At 60.5% G+C, this 25,155-nt stretch overlaps 1 protein-coding gene across 1 annotated transcript; it reads right to left on the bottom strand.

Annotated features, from left to right (window-relative positions):
* Positions 1 to 720: 720 nt before the first annotated feature.
* LOC101558612 (cytochrome P450 2U1) lies at positions 721 to 19,861 on the bottom strand. The gene is made up of 5 exons (XM_004612742.2): positions 19,403 to 19,861; positions 9,453 to 10,094; positions 7,636 to 7,797; positions 6,744 to 6,911; positions 721 to 2,059 (listed from the first exon to the last, which is right to left on the bottom strand). The coding sequence occupies exons 1-5, from the start codon at positions 19,821 to 19,823 to the stop codon at positions 1,881 to 1,883; spliced, it is 1,572 nt and encodes a 523-aa protein (XP_004612799.2). The 5' UTR covers positions 19,824 to 19,861; the 3' UTR covers positions 721 to 1,880.
* Positions 19,862 to 25,155: the final 5,294 nt, after the last annotated feature.

Genomic DNA, 25,155 nt, shown 5'->3' with positions numbered 1-25,155 from the left:
CTATTCACTTCACTGCTCGTCTACTCCTGAAATTCCTTTCTGTGAGGTGAGACAAGATCCCAGTCACCCTGGGTCCCGGGTGGCAGAGGCGGATCGGGCGAAAGTGACCGAATCTCTCCTCCCCAATTCACATGAGCCACCCGTGGGGCCACCGACATCACCAGGACTCGGCGTCTGGGAAACTGAGAGCAGCCCTGGCCAGGGCGGGAGGCACAGTGACATCAGCGAGTCTCTGTCCCGTGCGGGGCCGTGACAGACCAGGCCAGCGCCAGACACACGGGGGATGCGTGTGCCCGCCAGGGTGAGGTGACAAGGCGCCAGCGGAGCGGGCTGGTGGCTGCTGTCTTCTGAGCCCCGTCCCAGGGCTGGGGGCAAGGGGCTCTCTGGGGTCTGAGAAGGCCCCGACCCCACGTCCCAGGCCCCGAGAGCCCTGTGCACGGGTGTGAGAGGGGAGGAGACCGAGAGGGCCGAGGAGGGCGTTGGAGGGTCTCCCCCAGCTGCCACAGACGCTTGGCCTGGGCCACCGTGGGCCTGGACACATTCTCCCGCCCCTCGGCTGACTCGGGCCTGATGCGGGAGCCGGGACCCAGCGGCCCATGGCTGCCGTTCTGGGCCCTCCGGCACATACGCCACAGCGCCGCCCCCCACCGGGGCACCTCCCCCTCCACCGCCAGCCGAGGGGCTGCAGGGAAAGCTAAGCAAAGCACCGACACGAGGGTCTCTCCGTCACAACGTTTAATAAAAGCATCAGAAATCAGGCTACAGGAGGACTAGAAAGTGGCTTCTCGGGGAGTTTAGAAAACAGAATACTGTTGTTTCCACACTCGAGGAAATGTCGTGATTTCGACCAATCATGATGTCCAGAGTCACGCCAGCAGGTGTGTGGGAAGCAACGCCCGGGGACTCGCCCGAGACGCTTCCTGCTCTCAAGTGCTCCAGGCTAAGGCACTGTGTGACCCAGTGGCGTCCTTCCAGGGGACCCTCTTCTGGGGAAACTGGGGGCGGTTTGGTGCAGAGGCTGGGAGCCCGGGAGGGTCGGCCACGCAGAGCTATGGGGGTCCGGGACCCTTTTCCATTGGTGCGTTGGCCCTGGAGCACCTGCAGGCGAGCCCGCATTCCCAGCCTTGCTACGTAAAGTGCAGTGGGGACCCTGCTCGGGGCCTGCGCGGGGGCAGTTCCAAGAGGGCTAGACAGCGCCCGGCTCCGACCCCAGGCAGGATGGCCAGCAGCTGCCCACGCCGCCCACACAGCCAGCCTGCACTAGGCCGTGGCCTTTCCCCGGGCTCCTTCTCCTTGCGGGGCCCTTCCTGAGTGCGGGTGACCTGGGCAGCCCCAGCCTTTCCTGCCCGATGCCCCCTCCGTCCAGGGCCTCCCGCTCCCCTGCGGGCTCACATCCCACGGGAGCAGCTACAGCGCCTCCCGCTGGTGGCAGGAGGGAGAGGGACCCCAAACTTCCCACACTGACCCGCCCTCCGTGGGCAGGGCCCGGTGCGGCCAGTAGAGAGAGGATCGGCTGAATCTCACACAGAAGGCCAGCAGCAAGGGGCACTCCTGGGCACAAACACTCCTGACCCTGACCAGAGCTCAGGCCGCCCGCCTCGGGCACCCCCTCGGTCCTGCACGCCGACAGGTCTCCCTCCCCCCTTCTCTGGGGCTGCCCCGGGGGCTCAGCAAAGACGTGGCCCCCGGCCTTGGCTCATGCTGGGAGACAGGAGAGGCGAGTTGGGTGCCGTCCTGCAAACAGCTCAGGAAAGGGACAGGCGGGCCGGAAGACACCAGCCCCCCAGCCACCGACCCCCGCCAGGAGCTCCGCCCCCCGCCCTGCAGCCTCTGCAACCCCAACCCGAGCAGGGCTGGCCTGTGCGAGCGTGGCCCTGCCGTCACCTCTCGGAGGCGATGACGTTGAACGGGTGGGGGGCGAGGGTGAGGCCGTACTTCCCGGCCAGGCTGGGCTTCGGCGAGTCCTCGGGCAGCGTGAACCTGAAGCTCTGCAGGAGGCTGACGAACATGAGGAAGAGCTCCATCTTGGCCAGCTGCTCGCCCATGCACACCCGCTTCCCTGCAAGAGACCAGCAGGGGCGGTGACCACGCCCTGGCCGCGCACACCAGCAGCCCCGTCTCAACACGGGGAACCGTCCAGAGACGCAAGAGGGAGGGACCAGGTTTGATCCCCGGCACCCCAGACGATCCCCCGAGCCCTGCCAGGAGCGACCCCTGAGCTCAGAACCAGGAAGGAGCCCTGAGGACCACCAGATATGGGCAGCCCCCTGAAAAAGACCAAACCCATCAAAGAACAGAACAAACGTTTCAAAGAAAACTGTTTCCACGGAGCAGTGTCTGCTGGTAAAAATCTCTCCACGCCAAGTGCATGCTTCCCTGTTTGGGGCCTTGGGGCCCACCCAGCAGTCCTGGGGGCCACTTCCAGCTCTGGACCCGGGGGGGCTCTAGCCATGCTCGGGGCCTTGCAACGCCAGGGGTCTAACCCCTGCCTCCACCCTTGGCAGGAGCCGGGCCCCTTCCCACTCGCCGCTCTTACGTGGGAGGCCGTGGGCAAAGGGCGTCAGATAAGGGTCTCTGAGCAATGCTTCTGTGGGAGGGACCCGCTGGGCCTGACCCAGAACCCTGACGGCCACAGTCTCCGCTCCTGCCCAGCTCAAGGTGGGCAGCTGGGCCTGGGAGTGGTCGGCCCTCGGCAGGGAAGATCTCTCTGCACCTGCTCAGAGACCTGGTGCCAGCTCTTTGCCATCTGCCTTCACTTTCTTCGGGCCTTGGGGCCACACTGGGAAGAGTCTGTAGCTACTCCTGGCTTGGTGCTCAGGGGCTGCTCCTAACTTAGTGCTCAGTGGGGCACGCAGTGCCGGCCTCCAACCGTGGCCTCCCACCTGTAAGCAAGCACACCTGCCCTCCGCTTGGCCCCGGGGCCTCACTGCGTCTCTGAGAGCTGAAATGAGCACAGGGGCGAGGCGTTACCTGAGGACCTACCCGTGGAGTAGCTCACCAAGGGGAAAAGCCAGCAAGGACGGCCCGAAAGCAGGGCTCGGAGAGAGACCTACTCGGAGAGACCTACTCGGAGAGAGACCTACTCGGAGAGACCTACTCGGAGAGACCTACTCGGGGAGAGACCTACTCGGAGAGAGACCTACTCGGAGAGAGACCTACTCGGAGAGAGACCTACTCAGAGAGACCTACTCGGAGAGAGACCTACTCGGGGAGAGACCTACTCGGGGAGAGACCTACTCGGAGAGACCTACTCGGGGAGAGACCTACTCGGGGAGAGACCTACTCGGAGAGACCTACTCGGGGAGAGACCTACTCGGAGAGACCTACTCGGAGAGAGACCTACTCGGAGAGAGACCTACTCAGAGAGACCTACTCGGAGAGAGACCTACTCGGGGAGAGACCTACTCGGGGAGAGACCTACTCGGGGAGAGACCTACTCGGAGAGACCTACTCGGGGAGAGACCTACTCGGAGAGAGACCTACTCGGAGAGAGACCTACTCGGAGAGAGACCTACTCAGAGAGACCTACTCGGAGAGAGACCTACTCGGGGAGAGACCTACTCGGGGAGAGACCTACTCGGAGAGACCTACTCGGAGAGAGACCTACTCGGAGAAACCTACTCGGGGAGAGACCTACTCGGAGAGAGACCTACTCGGAGAGAGACCTACTCGGAGAGAGACCTACTCAGAGAGACCTACTCGGAGAGAGACCTACTCGGGGAGAGACCTACTCGGGGAGAGACCTACTCGGAGAGACCTACTCGGGGAGAGACCTACTCGGGGAGAGACCTACTCGGAGAGACCTACTCGGGGAGAGACCTACTCGGAGAGACCTACTCGGAGAGAGACCTACTCGGAGAGAGACCTACTCAGAGAGACCTACTCGGAGAGAGACCTACTCGGGGAGAGACCTACTCGGGGAGAGACCTACTCGGGGAGAGACCTACTCGGAGAGACCTACTCGGGGAGAGACCTACTCGGAGAGAGACCTACTCGGAGAGAGACCTACTCGGAGAGAGACCTACTCAGAGAGACCTACTCGGAGAGAGACCTACTCGGGGAGAGACCTACTCGGGGAGAGACCTACTCGGAGAGACCTACTCGGAGAGAGACCTACTCGGAGAAACCTACTCGGGGAGAGACCTACTCGGAGAGAGACCTACTCGGAGAGAGACCTACTCGGGGAGAGACCTACTCGGGGAGAGACCTACTCGGAGAGACCTACTCGGGGAGAGACCTACTCGGGGAGAGACCTACTCGGGGAGAGACCTACTCGGAGAGACCTACTCGGGGAGAGACCTACTCGGAGAGAGACCTACTCGGGGAGAGACCTACTCGGGGAGAGACCTACTCGGGGAGAGACCTACTCGGAGAGAGACCTACTCGGAGAGACCTACTCGGGGAGAGACCTACTCGGGGAGAGACCTACTCGGAGAGAGACCTACTCGGAGAGAGACCTACTCAGAGAGACCTACTCGGAGAGAGACCTACTCGGGGAGAGACCTACTCGGGGAGAGACCTACTCGGAGAGAGACCTACTCGGAGAGACCTACTCGGGGAGAGACCTACTCGGAGAGAGACCTACTCGGAGAGAGACCTACTCGGAGAGAGACCTACTCGGGGAGAGACCTACTCGGGGAGAGACCTACTCGGAGAGACCTACTCGGGGAGAGACCTACTCGGGGAGAGACCTACTCGGGGAGAGACCTACTCGGAGAGACCTACTCGGGGAGAGACCTACTCGGAGAGAGACCTACTCAGAGAGACCTACTCGGAGAGAGACCTACTCGGGGAGAGACCTACTCGGGGAGAGACCTACTCGGGGAGAGACCTACTCGGAGAGACCTACTCGGGGAGAGACCTACTCGGAGAGAGACCTACTCGGAGAGAGACCTACTCGGAGAGAGACCTACTCGGGGAGAGACCTACTCGGGGAGAGACCTACTCGGGGAGAGACCTACTCGGAGAGACCTACTCGGAGAGAGACCTACTCGGAGAGACCTACTCGGGGAGAGACCTACTCGGGGAGAGACCTACTCGGAGAGAGACCTACTCAGAGAGAGACCTACTCGGAGAGACCTACTCGGGGAGAGACCTACTCGGGGAGAGACCTACTCGGAGAGAGACCTACTCAGAGAGAGACCTACTCGGAGAGAGACCTACTCGGAGAGACCTACTCGGGGAGAGACCTACTCGGGGAGAGACCTACTCGGGGAGACCTACTCGGGGAGAGACCTACTCGGAGAGACCTACTCGGGGAGACCTACTCGGGGAGACCTACTCGGAGAGAGACCTACTCGGGGAGAGACCTACTCGGGGAGAGACCTACTCGGAGAGACCTACTCGGGGAGACCTACTCGGGGAGAGACCTACTCGGAGAGAGACCTACTCGGGGAGACCTACTCGGGGAGAGACCTACTCGGAGAGACCTACTCGGAGAGAGACCTACTCGGAGAGAGACCTACTCGGAGAGACCTACTTGGAGAGACCTACTCGGAGAGACCTACTCGGGGATAGACCTACTCGGAGAGACCTACTCGGAGAGACCTACTCGGGGATAGACCTACTCGGAGAGACCTACTCGGAGAGACCTACTCGGGGATAGACCTACTCGGAGAGACCTACTCGGAGAGAGACCTACTCGGGGAGAGACCTACTCGGAGAGACCTACTCGGAGAGACCTACTCGGGGATAGACCTACTCGGAGAGACCTACTCGGGGAGAGACCTACTCGGAGAGACCTACTCGGAGAGAGACCTACTCGGGGAGAGACCTACTCGGGGAGAGACCTACTCGGGGAGAGACCTACTCGGGGAGAGACCTACTCGGGGAGAGACCTACTCGGAGAGAGACCTACTCGGAGAGACCTACTCGGGGAGAGACCTACTCGGGGAGAGACCTACTCGGAGAGAGACCTACTCGGGGAGAGACCTACTCGGGGAGAGACCTACTCGGGGAGAGACCTACTCGGAGAGACCTACTCAGAGAGAGACCTACTCGGAGAGACCTACTCGGGGAGAGACCTACTCGGGGAGAGACCTACTCGGAGAGACCTACTCGGAGAGACCTACTCGGGGAGAGACCTACTCGGGGAGAGACCTACTCGGGGAGAGACCTACTCGGAGAGAGACCTACTCGGGGAGAGACCTACTCGGGGAGAGACCTACTCGGAGAGACCTACTCAGAGAGAGACCTACTCGGAGAGACCTACTCGGGGAGAGACCTACTCGGAGAGACCTACTCGGAGAGACCTACTCGGGGAGAGACCTACTCGGAGAGACCTACTCGGGGAGAGACCTACTCGGGGAGAGACCTACTCGGGGAGAGACCTACTCGGAGAGACCTACTCAGAGAGAGACCTACTCGGAGAGACCTACTCGGGGAGAGACCTACTCGGGGAGAGACCTACTCGGAGAGACCTACTCGGAGAGACCTACTCGGGGAGAGACCTACTCGGGGAGAGACCTACTCGGGGAGAGACCTACTCGGAGAGACCTACTCGGGGAGAGACCTACTCGGAGAGACCTACTCGGGGAGAGACCTACTCGGGGAGACCTACTCGGGGAGACCTACTCGGGGAGAGACCTACTCGGAGAGACCTACTCGGAGAGACCTACTCGGGGAGAGACCTACTCGGGGAGAGACCTACTCGGAGAGACCTACTCGTAAGCGACAGAGAGACGTGGCCCGTCCTGCTCCTTTTCAGAGCTACGCTGGTCGGGATATACGAAGATGGAACTGACCTATTCCGAAGGGAATGAAGGTCTCCCTCTTCACCAGCCGGCCGTGCTCATCCAGAAACCGGCCCGGGCAGAAGTCGTTGGGCCTCTCCCACACGGCCGGGTCTCTGTGGACGGACCACAGGTTGGGCAGCACCAGCGTGCCTCGGGGGATGGTGTAGCCCTGGAGCACTGGGAGCAAGAGCATGGAGTCACCTCGCCGGCCTCACCCACGCTCCTCACACGTCCCGACCCAGGCCGGGTGAGGGGGCAGCGCATACGAGCACCCTGATTCCTGTAACGGAGCACCACCCCAGGGAGCGGGGTGGGGACATGGGAGGGAGCCACGGGAGGGCTCTGTGGGGGACACCACGGGACGGTGCCACAGGACGGTGCCACTGGAAGGTGCCAGAGGAGGGTGCCACTGGAAGGTGCCAGGGGAGGGTATCACAGGAAGGCGCCACGGGAGGGCCCAAGAGAAGGCGCCCCGAGAGGCTGCAAGGGCCCCATGGCCCTCACAGTGGGAAGAGCGGAGAGTGCGGGGAAACGTGTCCCCAGATGCCACAGGCTCCGCACGGGAATAAAGCCCAACGTGAGAAGGGCCTGGCCGTGCCCGGCTGACACCAGGCCCCGGAGGCTCCCGGCAGCCAGCACAGAGAGTTGCAGTGTCTGCAGCGCGGCGTTGCGGGTCGATGCTCCCCCAGCCCCCGCAGCCGCCAGGCGGGCGCCGCAGGCCAGCTGCTTGTGGGTGCGGCCCACCCCAGCCCCCAACTCGCCATTGTGGTCCAGGACTGTACAACGGGCAGGATGGCCCCCTGGGGCTCCCGAGGGCGTCTCCGCCCCAGCACTGCCCCTCAGTGCCCAGGAGGAGACGCGCCGCCCGGACACAGCGCGGGGCAGGGCAAGGGCGACTCGCCTGTGTCCTCCGAGGTCATGTGTGGGATGGCGAGGGGCACCACCACCGTCAGCCGCTGCACCTCCATGATGGTGGCCTCCGTGTAGGGCATCTGCGCCTTGTCCGTGAGCGAGGGGGCTCGGGCACGGCCAATGACCCTCTCGATCTCTTCGTGAACCTTCTCTGCTCTCTCGCACGCACACACACATACACACACACGGACACAAACCACACACACACACACACGCAATACACACACATAGATGCACACGCACACACACACGCACATGTAACACACACGACCCGGCACACACGCACATACACACGGACACAAACCACACATGCACACACAATACACATACAGCCACACACATGCACACAGGCATATGCACATACACCCACACACATGCACAAGCAACACACACATACACACACACGCACACACACGGACACAAACCATACGCACACATGCACACGGACACAAACCACACGCACACACACATGCAATACACACACATAGATGCACATGCACACACATAGGCACATGCAAAACACACGACCCGGCACACACGCACATACACACGGACACAAACCACACATGCACACACAATACACATACCGCCACACACATGCACACAGGTATATGCACACACAGCCACACACATGCACAAGCAACACACACATACACACACGCACACACACAGGAGGGCAAAGAACAAAGCACACGGTGAGCCAGAGAGACGAAGGCTGCCCTACTGTGTGGACCCGGGCAGCCTCGGAGAGCCCCCCGCCCCCCTTGGAAGGGGACAGACCGAGCCAGGGACAAAGCTGGCTGCACGGGGGCTCTGCACCGCGGTGACACGTGGCAGCGTGAAGGGGCCCCTGTCTGTGGGGATCACAGACCTGCTCCCTCCCCTCCTGCCCGGCACCAAGTGCGGCCCCAGTGCGCGAGAGCCAGGGAGAGAGGCCCAGCGCCTGGCGCCCCTTCCGGCTCTGCCCCCTCTCGGCTCCCTCGCTCTGGGCTCTGGAGGTGACAGCTGGCCTGCGTGACACCTTGACTGTGACCCCAGAGTGACCCTGGGCCACAGCCGCAGGGCGGAAGAATGCCCCAAACCAGGTGAACCAAGAATGAGCCGCCCCCGCTGGGACCTGCCACGGGGCTCCTGTGGTCAGCTCGGGAACCTGGAGGGTGTCACCGGGCCCCAGCCCGGCCCGGGTCCACTCTAGCGACTCAGGCTGACATGCTGGGGTCAGAGGGGTGGGGCCGTGGGAGAGAGGCAGCGTGGCCAGCTCTGAATCTGGGGGCTGTGGGGGCCGCCGGCCGGGGCAAGGGGACGCAGCGGAGGCAGCGAGGACAGAGGCCAGCCCTGTCCCCATCTTGGCTCCCGTCCCCGGGGCGACGCCTAGGTCCCCCAGTGTCTGGAACCAAAGCGGGCGGCCGTGTTCTCTGCGGCCACTGGGCGCGGGGTCACGGTGAGGGGGCCATGGTCCTCCTCTTCGCCTCACCACGGGGGGCCACAGCAGCCCCTCAGCAGCAGCCCCCAGGACGCCCGAGGCTCTGCTGTCCCCCAAGGTTCTTCCTCAGCTCAGGTCCCACACAGAAGCGGCGTCCGCGGCCTCAGAACCCGACGACGCGGGCACCACTCAGGTTCCCCTGCGGCGGGCCGGGACTGACCCCGGGGCACAGGAGCGAAGCCCCCAGTCGGAGGCCCCCAAACAAGTGGAGGCGGCGCTGGGCAGGGCACGAGGACGTGAATGGTCGCTGCGACCCCCGCCCTGCTCTCCCCCGTGGGTGCCGGCCCGCCCGACTCGCCCCCAGCCAAGGGCGCGCGGCTCACCCTGGACGTCGGGGTGCAGCGCCGCGTAGAGCAGGCACCAGAGCAGGGAGTTGGCGGTGGTGTCGGTGCCGGCGAAGAAGAGGTCGCCGATGATGTAGAAGAGGTAGTCCTCGTCGAAGCTGCTGGGGCCGCCCTGGCCGCGCGCCGCCTCCACCTGCAGCAGGTACATGTCGATGAAGTCGCGCGGCTGCGCGGCGTCCAGGGACGCGCGGTGCTCCCGGATGATCCTCTTCAGGAAGCCGGTGATGTCCCGCTCGATCTGCCGCAGCTCGCGGAAGGGGCCGAAGGGCAGGTAGTAGAGCCAGGGGCAGACGTTGACCAGCAGCAGCTGCGAGTGGAGGCAGATCTCCAGCGAGCGCGACATCAGCTCCAGCATCCTCTGGAACTCGCCGTCCGTGGGGTCGAAGCGCTGGCCGAAGCACAGCGAGCAGATGACGTTGGACACGGCGCGGTGCACGGCGGGGAAGGGGCTGAAGGCGGCGCCCCCCTGCCCCTGCCGGCGCATCTCCTCCCGCACGCACTGCGACTCGGCCAGGATGCGCGGCTCCAGGCTCAGCTTCCCCAGGCCGAAGTGGCGCAGGGTGGCGTGCGAGAACTTGCGCTGCTGCCGCCACACGGGCCCGTAGCGGGCGAAGACGATCCCTGCGGGGGGAGGGGCGTGAGAGGGAGCGGGGACCCCCCCCCCCGGCACCCACGGGGGACACGCGCCACGCTGTCCCACCCCCAGGCCCGTCACCGGCCCCCACCGCGGGAACCAGGAGGAGGAAAGCGTCGTTAGCAGGCGAGGGGCTTCTCGGGACAGAAACCACGGCCCTCTGGGCCAGGACCGTCCCAGGCGCCCAGATCCTGTTGGGTCGGAACCGTCCCGGGGCCCCCCTCCACCCGGTGCTCAGATCGTGCTGCTGAGCCAAAGGGCCGGGGGTCGGGGATCGGCGGGGAAGGGACCAGGCTGATGCCAGGGCCGGGCTGCAGGAGGCGGGTCTGCAGTGGCCGTCCTGGGGAGCTCGGGAGGAAACGGCCCACACGGGGGTGAAGTGGCAGCAGAGCAGCAGCGGGCACCAGGGTCAGCCGAGGGCAGGCGGCGCTTTTCAGGAGAGAGGACGAGCGGCAGCTCATCCGTCACCCAGAACGCGCCTGAGGAAAGGGAGGGGCCTGCCCAGGTCGGCGGGTTCCCAAAAGGGCAGGGGGGCCCCGTGGAGAGGGGCCGGCAGTGGGTGAACAACTCGGGGAGGCCCTCGCTGAGCACTGGGGATTGAGACCACACGTGCGGGAGAGCGAGGCGCCGGGCGCCAGAGGGGAGGAGGGCAGCAGCGAGAGGTCGGAGCCAAGGCTGACGGGAAACTCGGGTCCCAGAGCCCACCCACAAGCAGCAGCCGGGGGGCCGCCCCTCGCGCGTGGGCCAGGAGACTCCGCAGGCGGACCAAGGCCTGCCAGGATGCACAGACAGACGAATGCCGGACGGTGTGTGGCACAGCGCGCGCCCGCTCGTGCCAGGCACACAGGGAGGTCCTGGCGCTGCGCGGCCTGTCCCTGTCCGCCAGGAGTGACGCCACAGACGGAAATAGTGAAAAATGACAAAACCCACAACTCTCTCGCTTGAAACAGGCGCTCCCGCAGGCCAAGCAAACGCTAAGTGCCATCGCTTCCCATATCGCCCACTTGGGCCATGGTCGGGATTCAGGCCCCGAGCATCCACATAAGCCCTCACCGCACCTCACCACGCAGTACCCGTTTCTCTCCACCTCAGGAATGCCAGGGCGCCATATTTTAAAGTTCCACATGATGGCCGTACCCCACTTTTTGGCAAAAATAAAATTGTCATAAAATCTATGACAATTAGGGGCTGGAGCGATAGCACAGCGGGTAGGGCGTTTGCGTGGTAGGGCGTTTGCCTTGCACGCGGCCGACCCGGATTCAAATCCCAGCATCCCATATGGTCCCCTGAGCACGGCCAGGGGTAATTCCTGAGTGCAGAGGCAGGAGGAACCCCTGTGCATCGCCGGGTGTGACCCAAAAAGCAAAAAAAAAAAAAATCTATGACAATTATATGATGAAATGGTAAATCCTGTGGGACCCACAGCTGGGGATGCCAGAGGTCACCACCTGAGGAAAGAACAAGTCCCCACAGCTGCCCGGCTGCTACTCGCACACATGGGGCAGCAGCACCCAGAATCCGCAGCTGCCTCAAGAGGTCTCCCCTTCCTCAGGGGTGTCCTTCCTCAGGGGGTGTCCTTCCTCAGGGGGTGTCCTTCCTCAGGGGTGTCCTTCCTCAGGGGGTGTCCTTCCTCAGGGGTGTCCTTCCTCAGGGGTGCCCTTCCTCAGGGGTGTCCTTCCTCAGGGGTGTCCTTCCTCAGGGGTGTCCTTCCTCAGGGCTGTCCTTCCTCAGGGTATGTCCTTCCTCAGGGGTGTCCTTCCTCAGGGGTGTCCTTCCTCAGGGGGTGCCTTTCCTCAGGGGAGCTGCCCTTCCTCAGGAGAAGCTCACAGATCTTCAGGTACAACCTGGACAATACTGGGACTCAAATGTCAGGAGTTCCCCGTGGCACTGGTGGGGACACTTTCAGGTTATTCCATGACTTGAGGTTTCCAAACCGGGAGCCTATACCTCACCGGCCCAGCCGTGAGAATGGCTCTGTCGCAACAATTCAGATCTACTTTTGTGGGGGCTCCTCTCAGCAGTGCTAAGAGCAGGAGGGTCCCGCCCGGGGGCGCTGGCGGCAGCTGTGTGAGGGCCGGTCCTGCGGTGCTGGGCTTCCAGCCAGGGCCTCGCACGCACAAGGCCCAGCCCGTCCCTGACTATCTCCCCGGCTGCTCCCTGTCTGAGAAGAATGCAAAGAACTGTTTTTCCTTCCCTCTGTTCTGCTGCACAAAAATAATAAATATCACTATAGCAAAACGCACGCGTCTGCAGTGACCCCGTGCCGAGCGCCCGCTGGCTCTGCCCCCCGGAGTCAGGGACAGAGCGAGGCTCGTCCCGATGCCTCCTGCCTGCAGGGCTGAGCAAACTCCCCTCGGCAGGTTCAGACCCCGAGCATTCAGACACGAGACTCACTGACTTTTTTTTTCAAGCTGACAGATGAGCGCTCACTTATCTTTCACTATCTTCATTTCCCCAATTCCTTTTGCATCCTGTTGCCCCAAGCGTCCTGAGTGACTATTCCACCTTCAAACCTCTCCGGACTTCCCTGCCGCCTTCCATCTTGATGGCTTTGCATTTGCTCTCGCTCTTGTGCCAAATCTCTAACCACTCAGTATTGTTAAGTGCTAGAAATGATTTTATTTCTACCAACAGGGAAGTGTTTCAAAGATTTTTTTTTAATCCTTGCCTATTTATGAGTCTGAAGCAATCTGAGAGTGGGTAAATGAATTTATACTGCTCTCTACATTTTATTTATTTATTTATTTTTTGGTTTTTGGGTCACACCTGGCAATGCACAGGGGTTACTCCTGGCTCTGCACTCAGGAATTACTCCTGGCGGTGCTCAGGGGACCATATGGGATGCTGGGATTTGAACCTGGGTCGGCCGCGTGCAAGGTAAATGCCCTACCCGCTATGCTATCACTCCAGTCCCATCTCTCTACATTTTAACTTTGAAATAACACGTGGGTAGCATTTGCTGCACACCAACCTTCGAGAAACAGTCTGCGCACAGCACTCCTTGGCAGCCACAGAGCTGATTTTGCGACTTTATTTTCTCTTCCTGCGCAGGAAGAACATCACGGGCTGATAAGCGAGAAGGCGCTGCTGATGCGGAAAGGCTGATGGCCCGTCTAGTTTACTGTGGCGTGAACTAGTCTGAGCATGAAACCGTCTGGGATACAAGCAACCGCCCCCGTACACCCCAGGGGCTCCGGGCAACGCGCTAGATCAGCATTCCCCGTCTCCTCGTGCTCATGGCTGTTTATGAGATGTTCCCTTCTCCTACTGCTTAGGAGCAGAATTCTCAAAAAATACCTTGTATCGGGGAATCAAGTACTTGGTGATGGATGAAACTTGGGTGTCTGGTGGCAAACAGCAGGCGGGGAAACCTTATGTTGGTTTTAAGATGGTGCATCTCAAACGTTCGTAATGCTCTGCGCCAGTGCTACTTAAACACTGCAGTCAATATTTAATTTTGCTGTTGGCGTGCAGGTTCCCTGAACATCACTTAGAATGGAGCGGAAGAGTTGTTCTTTCCAGGATCAAACAACCGCTAGTGGTATACGGCGGAGAACATGTCATTAGCAGATCTCTGCCTGGCGCTTGTCGTACATGCGGTCGACCGGGGTCTGCTCCCCAGCACCCCAGAGGGTCCCCCCAGCCTTGCCAGGACCCAGGATCGATCTCTGAGTGCAGAGCCAGGGGTAACCTGCAAACACTGCTGGCTGTGGCACAAACGAGCAGAGAAGGAAAGTAGAGACCGTCTTGCTCGGCATCTGCAGCGCCTGCCAGAGGGAGGGCACGGGAGAAGGAGAGTGGCTGGCTCGGCGCCGGGCACCCACTATCGGACACTGACTCAGGGGCGCCGGGCACCCACTATCGGACACTGACTCAGGCGCGAACGGGCGCTTCTGCCGCCACGCCTGAGGAGCAGAAGCCTGACGATGTTACGGCAGGGACTGCCCAGCATGCTGGGAGGAAAGCGTGTCCTCGACCCTCTGCGACACCCTCCACAGCCCAGAGTATCCCCAATCAGAGGGGCCGCAGGACACGCAAGGAGCAGCCTGACCACGCTGCCTCCCACCGCTTTGCTCGGAGCACTGCCCTTGGCTGGACGCTCTGCGAGGCCCTCTCCTGACCACACGGAGACTAACTGGCCTCTCCTGGCACTGTGCTGGGCCAGGAGCGGTAGATCAGAGCTGGGGAAAGCCGTCGGAGAACGTCTACTCCCGAGCCCACACGCTCCGTCCTGTATCTGCAGCTGGCGACGGTGGCTCTGGCGAGAACCTCATCACTGTCTCGCCGTGTCTCTGCCGACCTCGCTGCTCACGTCTGTTGGGAGCCCGGAGGCGGAAGGGCCCGGTGCCCTGCGGCTGGACACCTGTGTTTGCTGGGGGGTGGAGCAGTGCTAAGGCAGGTCGGAGGCCCCTCGGAGACCCATGGGACATCTGCCCGTTATCCGGGACCGCTGGTGCCTCCGGGGTGGGCGTCTCCTGACCGTCACACTTCCCCGGAGGCTCACGCCCAGTGGCCTGGGAAACGGCTCTGCCACTCCCCAGGGAGCTGGCCTCGGGAACGGCGCTCTACTTCCTGCTGTGTACAGCCCCAGTCACGCTGGGTCCTGCCCGGGGCCGGCTCTGTCTCCTCCTGGTTCCAAACACAGGACAAGCCCGCAGCAGAGGGAGCACAGGCCTGGCTCTCCTACTGTCCCGTGACACTCCGGGCTGGACAGGGGTCTGAATTTTGGGGAGGTAATAAAAGACCCATTGCATAAAGATAACCTGGAGTTTTCTGATCTCAGAGCACCCCCCCTGCTCACACAGATGCAGATCTGGTTTTATTTATGTTTTTCAGACTGGAGTAATAGCACAGCGGGTAGGGCATTTGCCTTGCATGCGGCATACCCAGGTTTGATTCCTCCGTCCCTCTCAGAGAGCCAGGCCAGCCACTGAGAGTATCCCGCCTGCACGGCAGAGCCTGGCAAGCTCCCCGTGGCATATTCGATATGCCAAAAACAGTAACAAGTCTCACAACAGAGACGTTACTGGTGCCCGCTCGAGCAAACTGATGAACAATGGACTGAACAGTGCTAGGACAGTGCTAGGACAGTGCTACAGAGTGAGAGAGTGACACCCAGTGGTGCTCAGGGTTACTCCAGGCTCTGCACTCAGGGATCGTTCCTGGTGAGGCTCGAGGGATCATGTGGAATGGCAGAGAGTGAACCTGGTTTGGTCACATACAAGGCAAACACCCGCTCGCTGTCTAGCTCTCTGGCCCCACGCAGGTGCAGATCTGTCTGCTAAGAATGTTAAGGATTTCATTTACGTAATCACCTGTGGGGTCCAGTGGGTGAAGATGGAGCCCACAGAATATCTGCAGGAACATCTCTTCTCTGGTGGTTCTATTTCCTTTCATAATCAATCATAAAAATGGAGTCACTTCCCAAGAGAGACTCAGTTAAGAATTAAAATATAAAAACGAATTCCAACGCGACAAGAGGAAACGGAGAACACGGCCTTCAGCACGAACATGGACTATCTATCAGTGCATCTAGGGTGACTCTGGCTAAGCAGCTACCAAAGGGAAGTAAGGAAAAGGGATGTGGAAGAACCTCTTAAAACTTTTTTCCTAACCGGTCACCCTGTGAGCCTGAGGTCTCAGGACACTGCTCATTATGAAACAGTGTCGAAGGGCAGCGAGAAGCCGGGGAACACTCACGGGTTTGTCAGCAAAGTTTCCATGGCCCTTCTGGCCAGTCCTACTTCTGGAACAGGCTCAAAAGAAACCCCCTAGTAACACTCTAGTAACCTCAAAAGAAACCCCCTAGTAACAGCGTGGGAACACAGGCCTGGCCTCCCCACTGTCCTCTGCCACTCTGGGCTGGACAGGGGCCTGAATTTGGGGAGGTCATAAAAGATCCAATTCTGCTACTGAAGATGGAGAGCGAAATACAAAGACACTCAGCGCTGTATGCTTTACGGAGAAAGAAGGAAAAGCAGGCGGGAACTCAGCGATGCAGCAAGCTTGGTAAACCATCATCGGGGCTGAGGGCAAATTCGATGTTTCCGAGAGAAAACAGAGCTGGCCCCTCCCCAAACCTAACGAAAGGAATTCTTTTATTATTTCATTGTATTTTTTGCTTTCTGGGTCACACCCAGAGATGCTCAGGGGTTCCTCCTGGCTCTGCACTCAGGAATCACTCCTGGCGGTGCTTGGGGGACCAGATGGGATGCTGGAGATTGAACCTGGGTCGGCCGCCAGCAAGGCAAATGCCCTCCCCACTGTACACGAAAGGAATTCTCTTGGCCTGTAATTCCTCCTGTCATTTCCCCCTTCTCCAATAGTTCAATGGATCTTGTTTCTGGACGTCACACTGGAAGCTTCTGGATGAAGCTTCTTGCTGTACAGTTTCGCCACTGGAAATGGCAGCTCCTCCCTGTTCCCCAGCCCCGAGTCTCCACAGCGGCCATTTCCACCCCTGGACGTCTCAGTGGCCACTCTCGGACCTCTGGGATCATGCAGTTCTGGGAATCAAATTGAGGCAAGACAAAGCCCCAGCCTGCTGAGTTCTCGTGTCCCTTTCATTCTTCACGCACACAAAGCTCTATTCAGCTCTCCGTGAATCACCCGCCGCGAGGCAAGCCCCGAGCTCTAACCCCCACAGTGCCTCGAGTGGTCCCGGTGGCAGCGAGCAGCTGCATCACTGTCCCCAGCACTGGGGAGGAAGCCTAGGCTCCCCAAGTACCGCCCTGGGACCCCACCCCCAAAACTGCCTCCACTTAGCCGGATGTCTAAAGCAGGTGCCTCAGCTGCCTCCATTTCCCCACTTGGGTGTCTGTTTTCTTTTCCACGTCCAGTTCCGTGCATTTCCTTCAGGGCCTCTGGGTCTTGCTCTGCCTTCTCTCGGGATTCTCCTTCGCCAGGCACAGAAATCGCTGCCCCATCTTCCACAGCTCAGTCACACCATCTACTCCCACGCCGAAAGAGAATGCTTGTGGGGTCTCAGGAGAATGGACACGTTAGCAGAAGCAGCCGTCACCTCAGGCTCCCCCAAACCAAGACACATCTGACAGCGAGACCACCCAGGCCAGAAAGACGGCACAGGAGTCAGGGCGCTCGCCCTGCACGTGGCTGACCCTCGTGGGCCCCAGCAGCTCTTGGCCTGAGAAGACCTGTCCTCCCTGAGTACCACCGGGTGTGGGCCCCCTCACTCAAACCACCTGGGGTCCAAGGAAGACTGGGAAACGGCCTCCCGACAACTCTTGACCAAAGTGGAAGCCCGCCACGATGGATGTCAGAGAAGGAAACCGAGTTCCCGCATCACACGGTCTGAAGGTCAGATGGGCAATGTGAGAGCATGTGCTTCTGCGGCAACTCATTCAGAGCGGGCTCTGCCCATTTGGTGGAGTGGCTGGCACCCCGCAGGAAAGAGAGGTGGAGGGATGGGCGGGCTGGGGTCCAAGGGAGCCTTGGGGCCCCAGCAGGCAGCAAAGTCCAGCAGTGCGTTTGCTTCTCGGCAACAAGAGCCCCTGACTGCTCTGTGCAACACAGCTGTGTGCGGGCGAGGGGCAGGGCACCTCATGGCACCCAGGGAGGGCCGGGCACCAGTGCAGACCGAGAGACGAGGCCGCCGGGCTCTGACATGGGCTGGGAGCCAGCTCTCCTGGCGCGGACAGGCGTCCTCAGAAAGGCCGCTCTAACTAGACGAGGAAACACAGAGGAACAAGCGTTGGTGAGGGGGGGAGAGACACGGAAACGGGCGTCTCGGCGAGAGGGAACGTGCCATGATGCAGCCACGATGGAGGGCAAGAAGGTGCCACCATCCAACCCAGAGGCGGCCTAGAGAGCAAGCTGGGGTGGGCGGGGGAGGTGGGACAGGTGTGGGGGGAATATTCCCACCGGCGAGGCTGATTAGAGTTAACCCAGATGTGTGTGTCACTGACACTGTGGGATTCCACCACTTATAAGACCCCAGAACACGGGCAAATTCACCTAGACAGAAAGAAAAAGCGTTTGCCCACCTGAGTGCGTAAGTGAAAACGGGAGAAAGTGGTATTTCACACCCCCCCATGTTTGTCCAAAGGGTACAAAGTCTTTTTCCAAAATGAGAAAAAAACTGGGGTTCCTGGAAATATCCACGATCCTTTCACAACCGTGTGAACGAGCCAAGGACACTGAGTGTGCGCCTTTTTTTTTTTTCTAGCCTACATTTAAAAGTGACTGAGTGGTAGAATTTGGGCAGGAGTGGCATAACAGGGGCTAAGGCGCTTGCCTTGTGTGCAGGGCACTCGCATGCATTGATCCCGGCACCCCCTGTGCCCCTCTAAGTGCCCCCAGGAGTGATCCCTGGGCCCAGAGGCCGGAATAGGCCCTGGGCCACCCTCGCATCTTTGTTGCAAAACCGCACTTGAGTAACATAGACCCTCGGGTCTCTAGGGCGCTGGGGCGGATGGGGACCGTCGCCCTTCCAGGACGCACGCCGGGCTCCAGGCCACACATCCCGCAGCCTCCCTGGCGCTGAGGGCAGAAAGGAAAATCAGTGGCGCAAAACTGGCAGGGACGTGGGAGAGGGGCGAGGCAGCGAGGGTCCGCGCCCGCGGGGGACCCGCGCTCAATAAAGACGCGGCCCGAGGGAGGAAGGATGAGCATAAACCCGCCAGCGCGGGGCTGGAGAAGGCGCCCCGGGGGAGCGGCCGCTAACTTGGGGTCTGTCGGGCCAAACTGCCTGGCCAGGCGCCTCCCCCAGCAGCGCCCAGCCCGAGCCCACCTCTTGCAACCTGCGGGGTCGAAGATCTTCTCCCCATCCCGTCCAGCCCCGCAGACGGCCCGGCGGACGCGCCGCCCCGCACCCCTCCTTCCTAGCGCCGCCCCGTTTCTCCCGAGTTCGCGGCCGGGGCAGGAGGCGGGTCCGGGAAGGAGCCACGCGCTGGGAGAGGATGCCAGCCGCCTCCCGCACCCCGCACCCCGCCCCGGGCTCCGGCGGGGCTTCCCGCTCGGTTCTCCGACTAGGGAAGACCCCCTGCAGCGCGAGCAGGGGTCGGGACGGACGCTCGGGCCTGAGCTGTCCGAGGTGCGCAGCCGCGCTCCCCGCAGACCCCGCAGACCCGCAAGACCCTTCAGCCGGGCGCCCCTGCAGCCCCCGCAGCTGCGCTCCCCGCAGCACCGGTAGACCCGCAGCTGCGCTCCAGGCGGTCCCCACAGTCCCCGCAGCCCCCGCAGCCGCGCCCCCAGCCGCCCCGGCAGCGGTGCTCCCTGCAGACCCCGCAGCCGGGCTCCCCCGCAGCAGTGCTCCCCGCCGCCGCCCGGCGCTCACCCTTCTCCTTGGTGAGCAGCGACACGAGCGGCACGCGCGGGCGGTCGCTGAAGACGCGCGCCTGCTGCACGAGCGCCTGGCGCACGCTCCTGAAGTCGCTGAGCACCACCACCAGGTAGTGGCCGATGAAGAAGCTGCACACGTTGCCGTAGGTGCGCGCCAGGTCGGCCAGGACGAGCTGCGGGCCGCGGGGCGCGGGCGCGGGCCGGGCCAGGGCGTCGCGGCGGCGCAGGCAGGGCGGCAGCAGCACGAAGCCGAAGTTGCCCACGACGGGCCAGGGCGCGGGGCCGGGCGGGATGCCCCGCGCGCGCCGCCGCCAGCGCCAGCCCCAGCCCAGCAGCGCCGCCAGCCCGAGCAGCAGCAGCAGCGGCAGGGGCGGCAGGGGCGGCAGCGGCGGCGGCGACCACCCGCCCGAGCCCATGGCGGGGCCGCGCCGCCCGGGCCGACGCGCGCAGGGAGCGGCGGGCGCCGGGGAGGCCGCGCGGGGCGCGCGGGACGGGGGCGGGGCGCGCGGGGGCGGGGGCGGGGCGCGCGGGGCCGGGGGCGGGGACAGCGCGGTCGGGCGCGGCGATTGGCCACGGCGGCCGCGGCCCGTCCAATCAGCGCCACCCCCGCCCCGAACCCGGACGCGCTCGCTTCGCCGAGCGGAGGCGGCGGCGGCGGGGGAAGCGTGCGCGCGCGGGGGGAGCGCGCGGAGCTCGGTGCCTAAAGTCCCGGGTCGCGCCGCCCCTGCCGCCTCGCGCCCGGGAGCGTGGCCGTGGCCGCCCCACGCGGAGATGCTGGCGACCCAGCCTCGCGCTCCGATTGGCTCTCGGTGCTCTGGATGCGGGGTCAGCTGGGGCCACAGTGCGCCCACGTGACCCGGGCCCGCTCCCGGCCCCGTTATCCGAGCTGGGCCGAGGCGGCCGCGTCCTGGGCCGCGGGTCCAGATCCCGCTGCTCCCTCCACCTGCAGCGTGGGCGCGCCCAGGGCCGTGCTCGCGGCGCGCGGGGGCGGGACCGGCGCCCCCCGCGGTTCCCCGCACACTTGGGCGCGCGCCCCTCGCCCGGGCGTCCCGCTTGCAAGCGGGGTGGGACGGACACCAAATCCAGGGCTGGCCGGGGGTCTGAGTCGCTAAGAAATGGAGCAAAGAAAATGTAGAGCGAGGGGCGACGGTATTGTTGGTAGGAGACCCCGCGCGGGATGCTGACGGGGGCGAGTGGCAGACTTGGAACCAACCCAGCGTCCTTTCATCCCACCCTCGGGGCTCCTGCGGGCGCTTCCCTTTTCTCTGCTATGGTCTCTCTCGTCTGGGGTTTGGAGCCACACCCGTTGGTGCTCGGGGCTGACTCCTGATTCTGTGCTCAGGGGACCCTCTAAGGCACTGGGAAGGAACTTGGGTCAACTGCGTTCCCTCTGTACTCTCTCGGATCCTGACCTCTCTCATAGGTTAAACGGATACATAAAGTTGTGGAACCTAGACTATATTTTTAAAAAATCCAACAGATCGGTTCTATAGGCATCAAACTAACAATAGGCCTTGCGGGGACGAGGATACACCCTGAGGTGCTCCCTGCCAGCTTGCAGGGCGTGGGACCCGGAGGCTGGAACTGCACCGGGTGTGTGCGCTCCAGCCCTTTTGCGCTCGCTCCCAGCCAGGATGTGGTTTTAAAAGGCAGATCCGTTTTGTGGGTGCTGCCGAGGATAGCACTGGGGTCTCACGCCTAGCCCAGCGCCCCCGTCGCCACATTTAGCCGCAAGAGCTGAGAAAGGAAGTGTCTTTCCGCTGCCTTTAGAGTTCATGCGCTAAAGTATTTTCACTTTCATACCCCACTCATGCTGGGGAACCGCTCTTGGGGGGCACAGGAAGCCAGGGAGGCTAGGGAGGGGGTTTCTGAATCCCAGCCTATATTCTCGGGCTAATGGCACAGCGGGAAGGGCTTTACCTTGCACAGGTCAGCCTGACTCTGGGCACCCCAGATGGTCCTCTAAGCCTGCAGGCAGAGTGACCCCTGAGTGCAGAGCCAGGAATAAGCCTTGAGCATTGTCAGGTTTACCCCCCCCCCAAAAAAAAAAAGAAAGAACAGCCGACTCCAGAGTCTGTCCCATGTGGACTGTCTCAATAAGTAAATAAATCATTATCAGGCATAGTAAAGGAAGACAAAACTGAAAGGTCTTGGGTAGAGAGTATTAAGGGGAAAGTATTTTTTTTTCTTTCAGCTGAACCCCAAAGGTCATTCTGAGCCCTGTGCCTCCCCACAGACACCCTTTGGCTGCTGATGGCTCTGGGCCAAAGTGTTGGTAACTGTAGCTGGGAAGTAGCCCAGCACTTAGTACTTTGTTATCAAAGAGTGGCTTCAGTTACTCTCTTTGTCCAGCTACAATGGTCCACCTGGTTTATAAATCCCTGGGAGGGAAGTGCCTCCCGCGCAGCCTGGAGTCAACGAGCTAACCCAGTCCTCAGGCGCAGGTTTGCAAAACGCTAAGGAGGAGGGAGAAAGGCCGATTCCCGTTTAGCTTCTCCGCTTGGCTGGCCAGTCCCAGACTGACCTTCCGTTTCCCGCACAGCCCCAGTCCCTCCCCAAGGACTTTCAGCTGCTTCCCCCGCTGACCTCCAGCAGTACTGCCCTTTCTTGGCCCTCGCGCAAGGCCTGCGCTTTCCAAAATTAGACACGGACCGGTCAGGATGGCCCAGCCTGGCTGCTTCGGGCTGGCCACAGGCGGGTTCTCCGCTTTGCAAGTGTCTGCTCCATTTTCCTATAGGAGGAGGGAAGAGGGGGGTGGTAGGCCCTAGAAAATCAAGGTATGGCTGGAGGGCAGAATCAGGGAAGTAGCAAAGCCCAGCAAAGCCGGAAACCTTGTGATTGGCTAAAGTAGATGCTAGGTGGGAACACAGCTGAAGACTCCGCTGGGACTGTCCAGCTGGCCTCCAGCGGAGGAGACCGGAGTAAGGCAGGGATTTATTCGCAGTCTCCTCAGCGGTAGGAGCTACCACAGCAGGGCTGGACTCAAAATAGTTTTATGCTGATTCAACGGGAGGGGGTCGGAAAAGGCAGACACAATTAGGAATAAATGCATTTATATATATAATAGTATATATAATAGATATATTCCTATATCACTCCTATATATAGTATATAATAAAGCGTTTATATGTATATATAAATAAATGCATTTAGTTATATATAAATAGATCTAGAATAGATGCATGCGGGGTGGAGGATTGGGCTCCTCTTGGCAATGCTCAGGACCAAAGTGCTCAAGAGTGACCCCCCCACCGCCCCGTGCTCTGCAGTGTCAAAGGTCAGTCTAAGCGAGCACATCGTCTTCGCCTCCTGTCCCATGTGTCCAGCCTGAAGAGTTTTGTTTCTAGGACGATCTCGAGAGTCTCAGCTAAGCCAGGGTGCTTGCTGCTCAGCAGAGGGCCGGGGATTGCTGGGGACGAGCCAGGAGGCTTGGGAGGGTGCCGGGAAGGACCTGAGCGGCAGGAGCACCGCTACTTGCCTCTGTCAAACAGGCCGGGAAGGAAGAAAATTTACTACTTGGGGAGGAAAAGGGCCAGATAGGCAGAGCTGGCTCTCCATGCGGAGAGGAAGCCTCTCGACGCGTCCGGGAAGTGGTTGTTACAACAGGGACATCCTCTGATTCGCAAAGGGGAGTAGAGGAGAAAGTGGCTCAAGTCACGTTCCTCTGGGCTGAAGGGATTGTACAGAGGGCCTGGCGCTTGCCTGGCAAGAGGACAACCTGGCTTCAGTTCCCAGCATCCCACATGGTCCCCCGGGCCTGCCAGGAGTGATCCTTGAATGCAGAGCCCGGAGTCACCCCTGAGCACTGCTGGGGGTGTCCCCAAAGCCATAATAATAATAATAATTAATAATAATAATGTCTACTCCTGTCTACTTACTCCCATTACTGTTTTTGGCATATCGAATACGCCACGGGGAGTGTGTTGGGCTCTGCCGTGCGGGCGGGATGCTCTCGGTAGCTTGCCGGGCTCTCCGAGAGGGACAAAGGAATTGAACCCGGGTCAGCCGTGTGCAAGGCAAATGCCCTACCCACTGTGCTATCGGGCATTTGCCTTGCATACGGCTGACCCGGGTTCAATTCCTTTGTCCCTCTCGGAGAGCCCGGCAAGCTACCGAGAGTATCCCACCCGCACGGCAGAGCCTGGCAAACTCCCCGTGGCGTATTCGATATGCCAAAGCAGTAACAACAAGTCTCACAATGGAGACGTTACTGGTGCCCGCTCGAGCAAATCAATGAACAACGGGACGGCACTTTTGGCCATTATTCATTACTAAACCTCTTACATTTACCAACATTTCTGAGACCCTCACATTCAGTTTGCAGTCCCATGTAAGGCCGTGACCCCAGTTTAAGAAGCTTGGTTTGGGGCAGGGCAGAGCTCAACTGGCTAAGTGCAAACAGTGTGTATGTGTCCCCAGGAATGCACGGTTGGTTCCTTAGTCTGGCTTGGAGGGATTCTGGAGCACAGCGCAGGGAGCACCCCTGTGCACCACTGCATGCAGCCCCAAACGAAAGGAAGAATAAAAAAGAGGAAACAGGGGCTGGAGAGATAGCACAGCGGGTAGGGCGTTTGCCTTGCACGCGGCCGACCCGGGTTCAAATCCCAGCATCCCATATGGTCCCCTGAGCACCGCCAGGGGTAATTCCTGAGTGCAGAGCCAGGAGTAACCCCTGTGCATCGCCAGGTGTGACCCAAAAAGCAAAAAAAAAAAAAAAAAAAAAAAAAAAAAGAGGAAACAGGTCTGTAATGGCTAAAGAGGAACTGTTTCAGGTCTCATGATCTAGGACTCTGCTAGGGAGTGGGAGGGAGTTATCACAGATCCTGTGCAAATACACTGTGGCCGTGTTTCAGTAACCCTTCAATTATTAACTAAAAGGACAACAGCGGAACTTAACCCGCAGGTCTTAATGCTTTCCTGACCCCTGAATTCAAAAAGCTCAGAACACTTACAGGAATATTTCTAGGTGTTTGACCAATAGCCTATTTTCTGTCGTTGTTTGTTTCTTGCTGTTAGGAGCCATAGTGTGATATTATAATTTACATCAGCAGGATAAACACCCAGAAAAAGAATTGGTGCTGAGGCTATTCCTGCGAGGAATAAAGTTCACACGCACAGGTGAGCACTTTGCCTTTGACCCCTCAGAGATAGCAGCCTTTCAGATCGCCTGTATTCTGCCATCACTCGTGTACAGGATAGCGGATCCCCTGTGTGTATGCGTGTGTTGGGGCGGGGGGGGGTGTCTGTGTGGGAGGTGTCTCTCATCTAAGATGTTGTGGGGAGTGTTTGTCCTCCGGAAAGAATGTTCCAGAAGAAACAGCAGTGCAAAGGCCCAGAGGCTGAATTATGCTGCTCCTATGGACTCTGCTCGTTCAAGTCTTTAAGGCCTGGTGTAGGTTTTTGCTTGAGGGCGTCTTCTTGTTGGAGGCATTTGCACTGTTAAGTTGCCCACTTCTCAGCCTAGCCCATTTGTATGCCATGATCTCAAGGTATTTGCAAACTTCCTTTGTGCTTTGACCATTGAAGTCTGTTGGTCAGTATGATCTATTGGCATATGTTGCTGTATTAGTATGCAGGGCTCCTCCCAACGGTGTTTTGGGAACTATCAGGGCAGGGATTAAGCCGGGACAGCTTCAGTTACAGGCAGTTTGGACAGGTCTAAGCAGCTGAGAATCCAGAAGCCTCTTTCTCACACAGTGAGGTCCACAAACCCAAATGCCAGGATAGGTGGCACTTTCTTTTTATTTT

Source organism: Sorex araneus, chromosome 6 (genome assembly GCF_027595985.1).
Source record: "Sorex araneus isolate mSorAra2 chromosome 6, mSorAra2.pri, whole genome shotgun sequence".
NCBI classification, from domain to species: Eukaryota; Metazoa; Chordata; class Mammalia; order Eulipotyphla; family Soricidae; genus Sorex; species Sorex araneus.
Note: the sequence above shows the minus strand (reverse complement) of the source record. Positions and strands in the feature narration are given on the sequence as shown.

Bases quoted from the DNA above. Each gene is read 5' to 3' on its own strand.
- LOC101558612 (XM_004612742.2), bottom strand. From the start codon at position 19,823: ATGGGCTCGGGCGGGTGGTCGCCGCCGCCGCTGCCGCCCCTGCCGCCC. The intron at 6,912-7,635 runs GCGAGTCGCCCT...TCTTGCTCCCAG, and splicing joins CATGACCTCGGAGGACACAG to TGCTCCAGGGCTACACCATC. The intron at 2,060-6,743 runs GTCAGTTCCATC...GGTCTCTTGCAG, and splicing joins CTTCATTCCCTTCGGAATAG to GGAAGCGGGTGTGCATGGGC.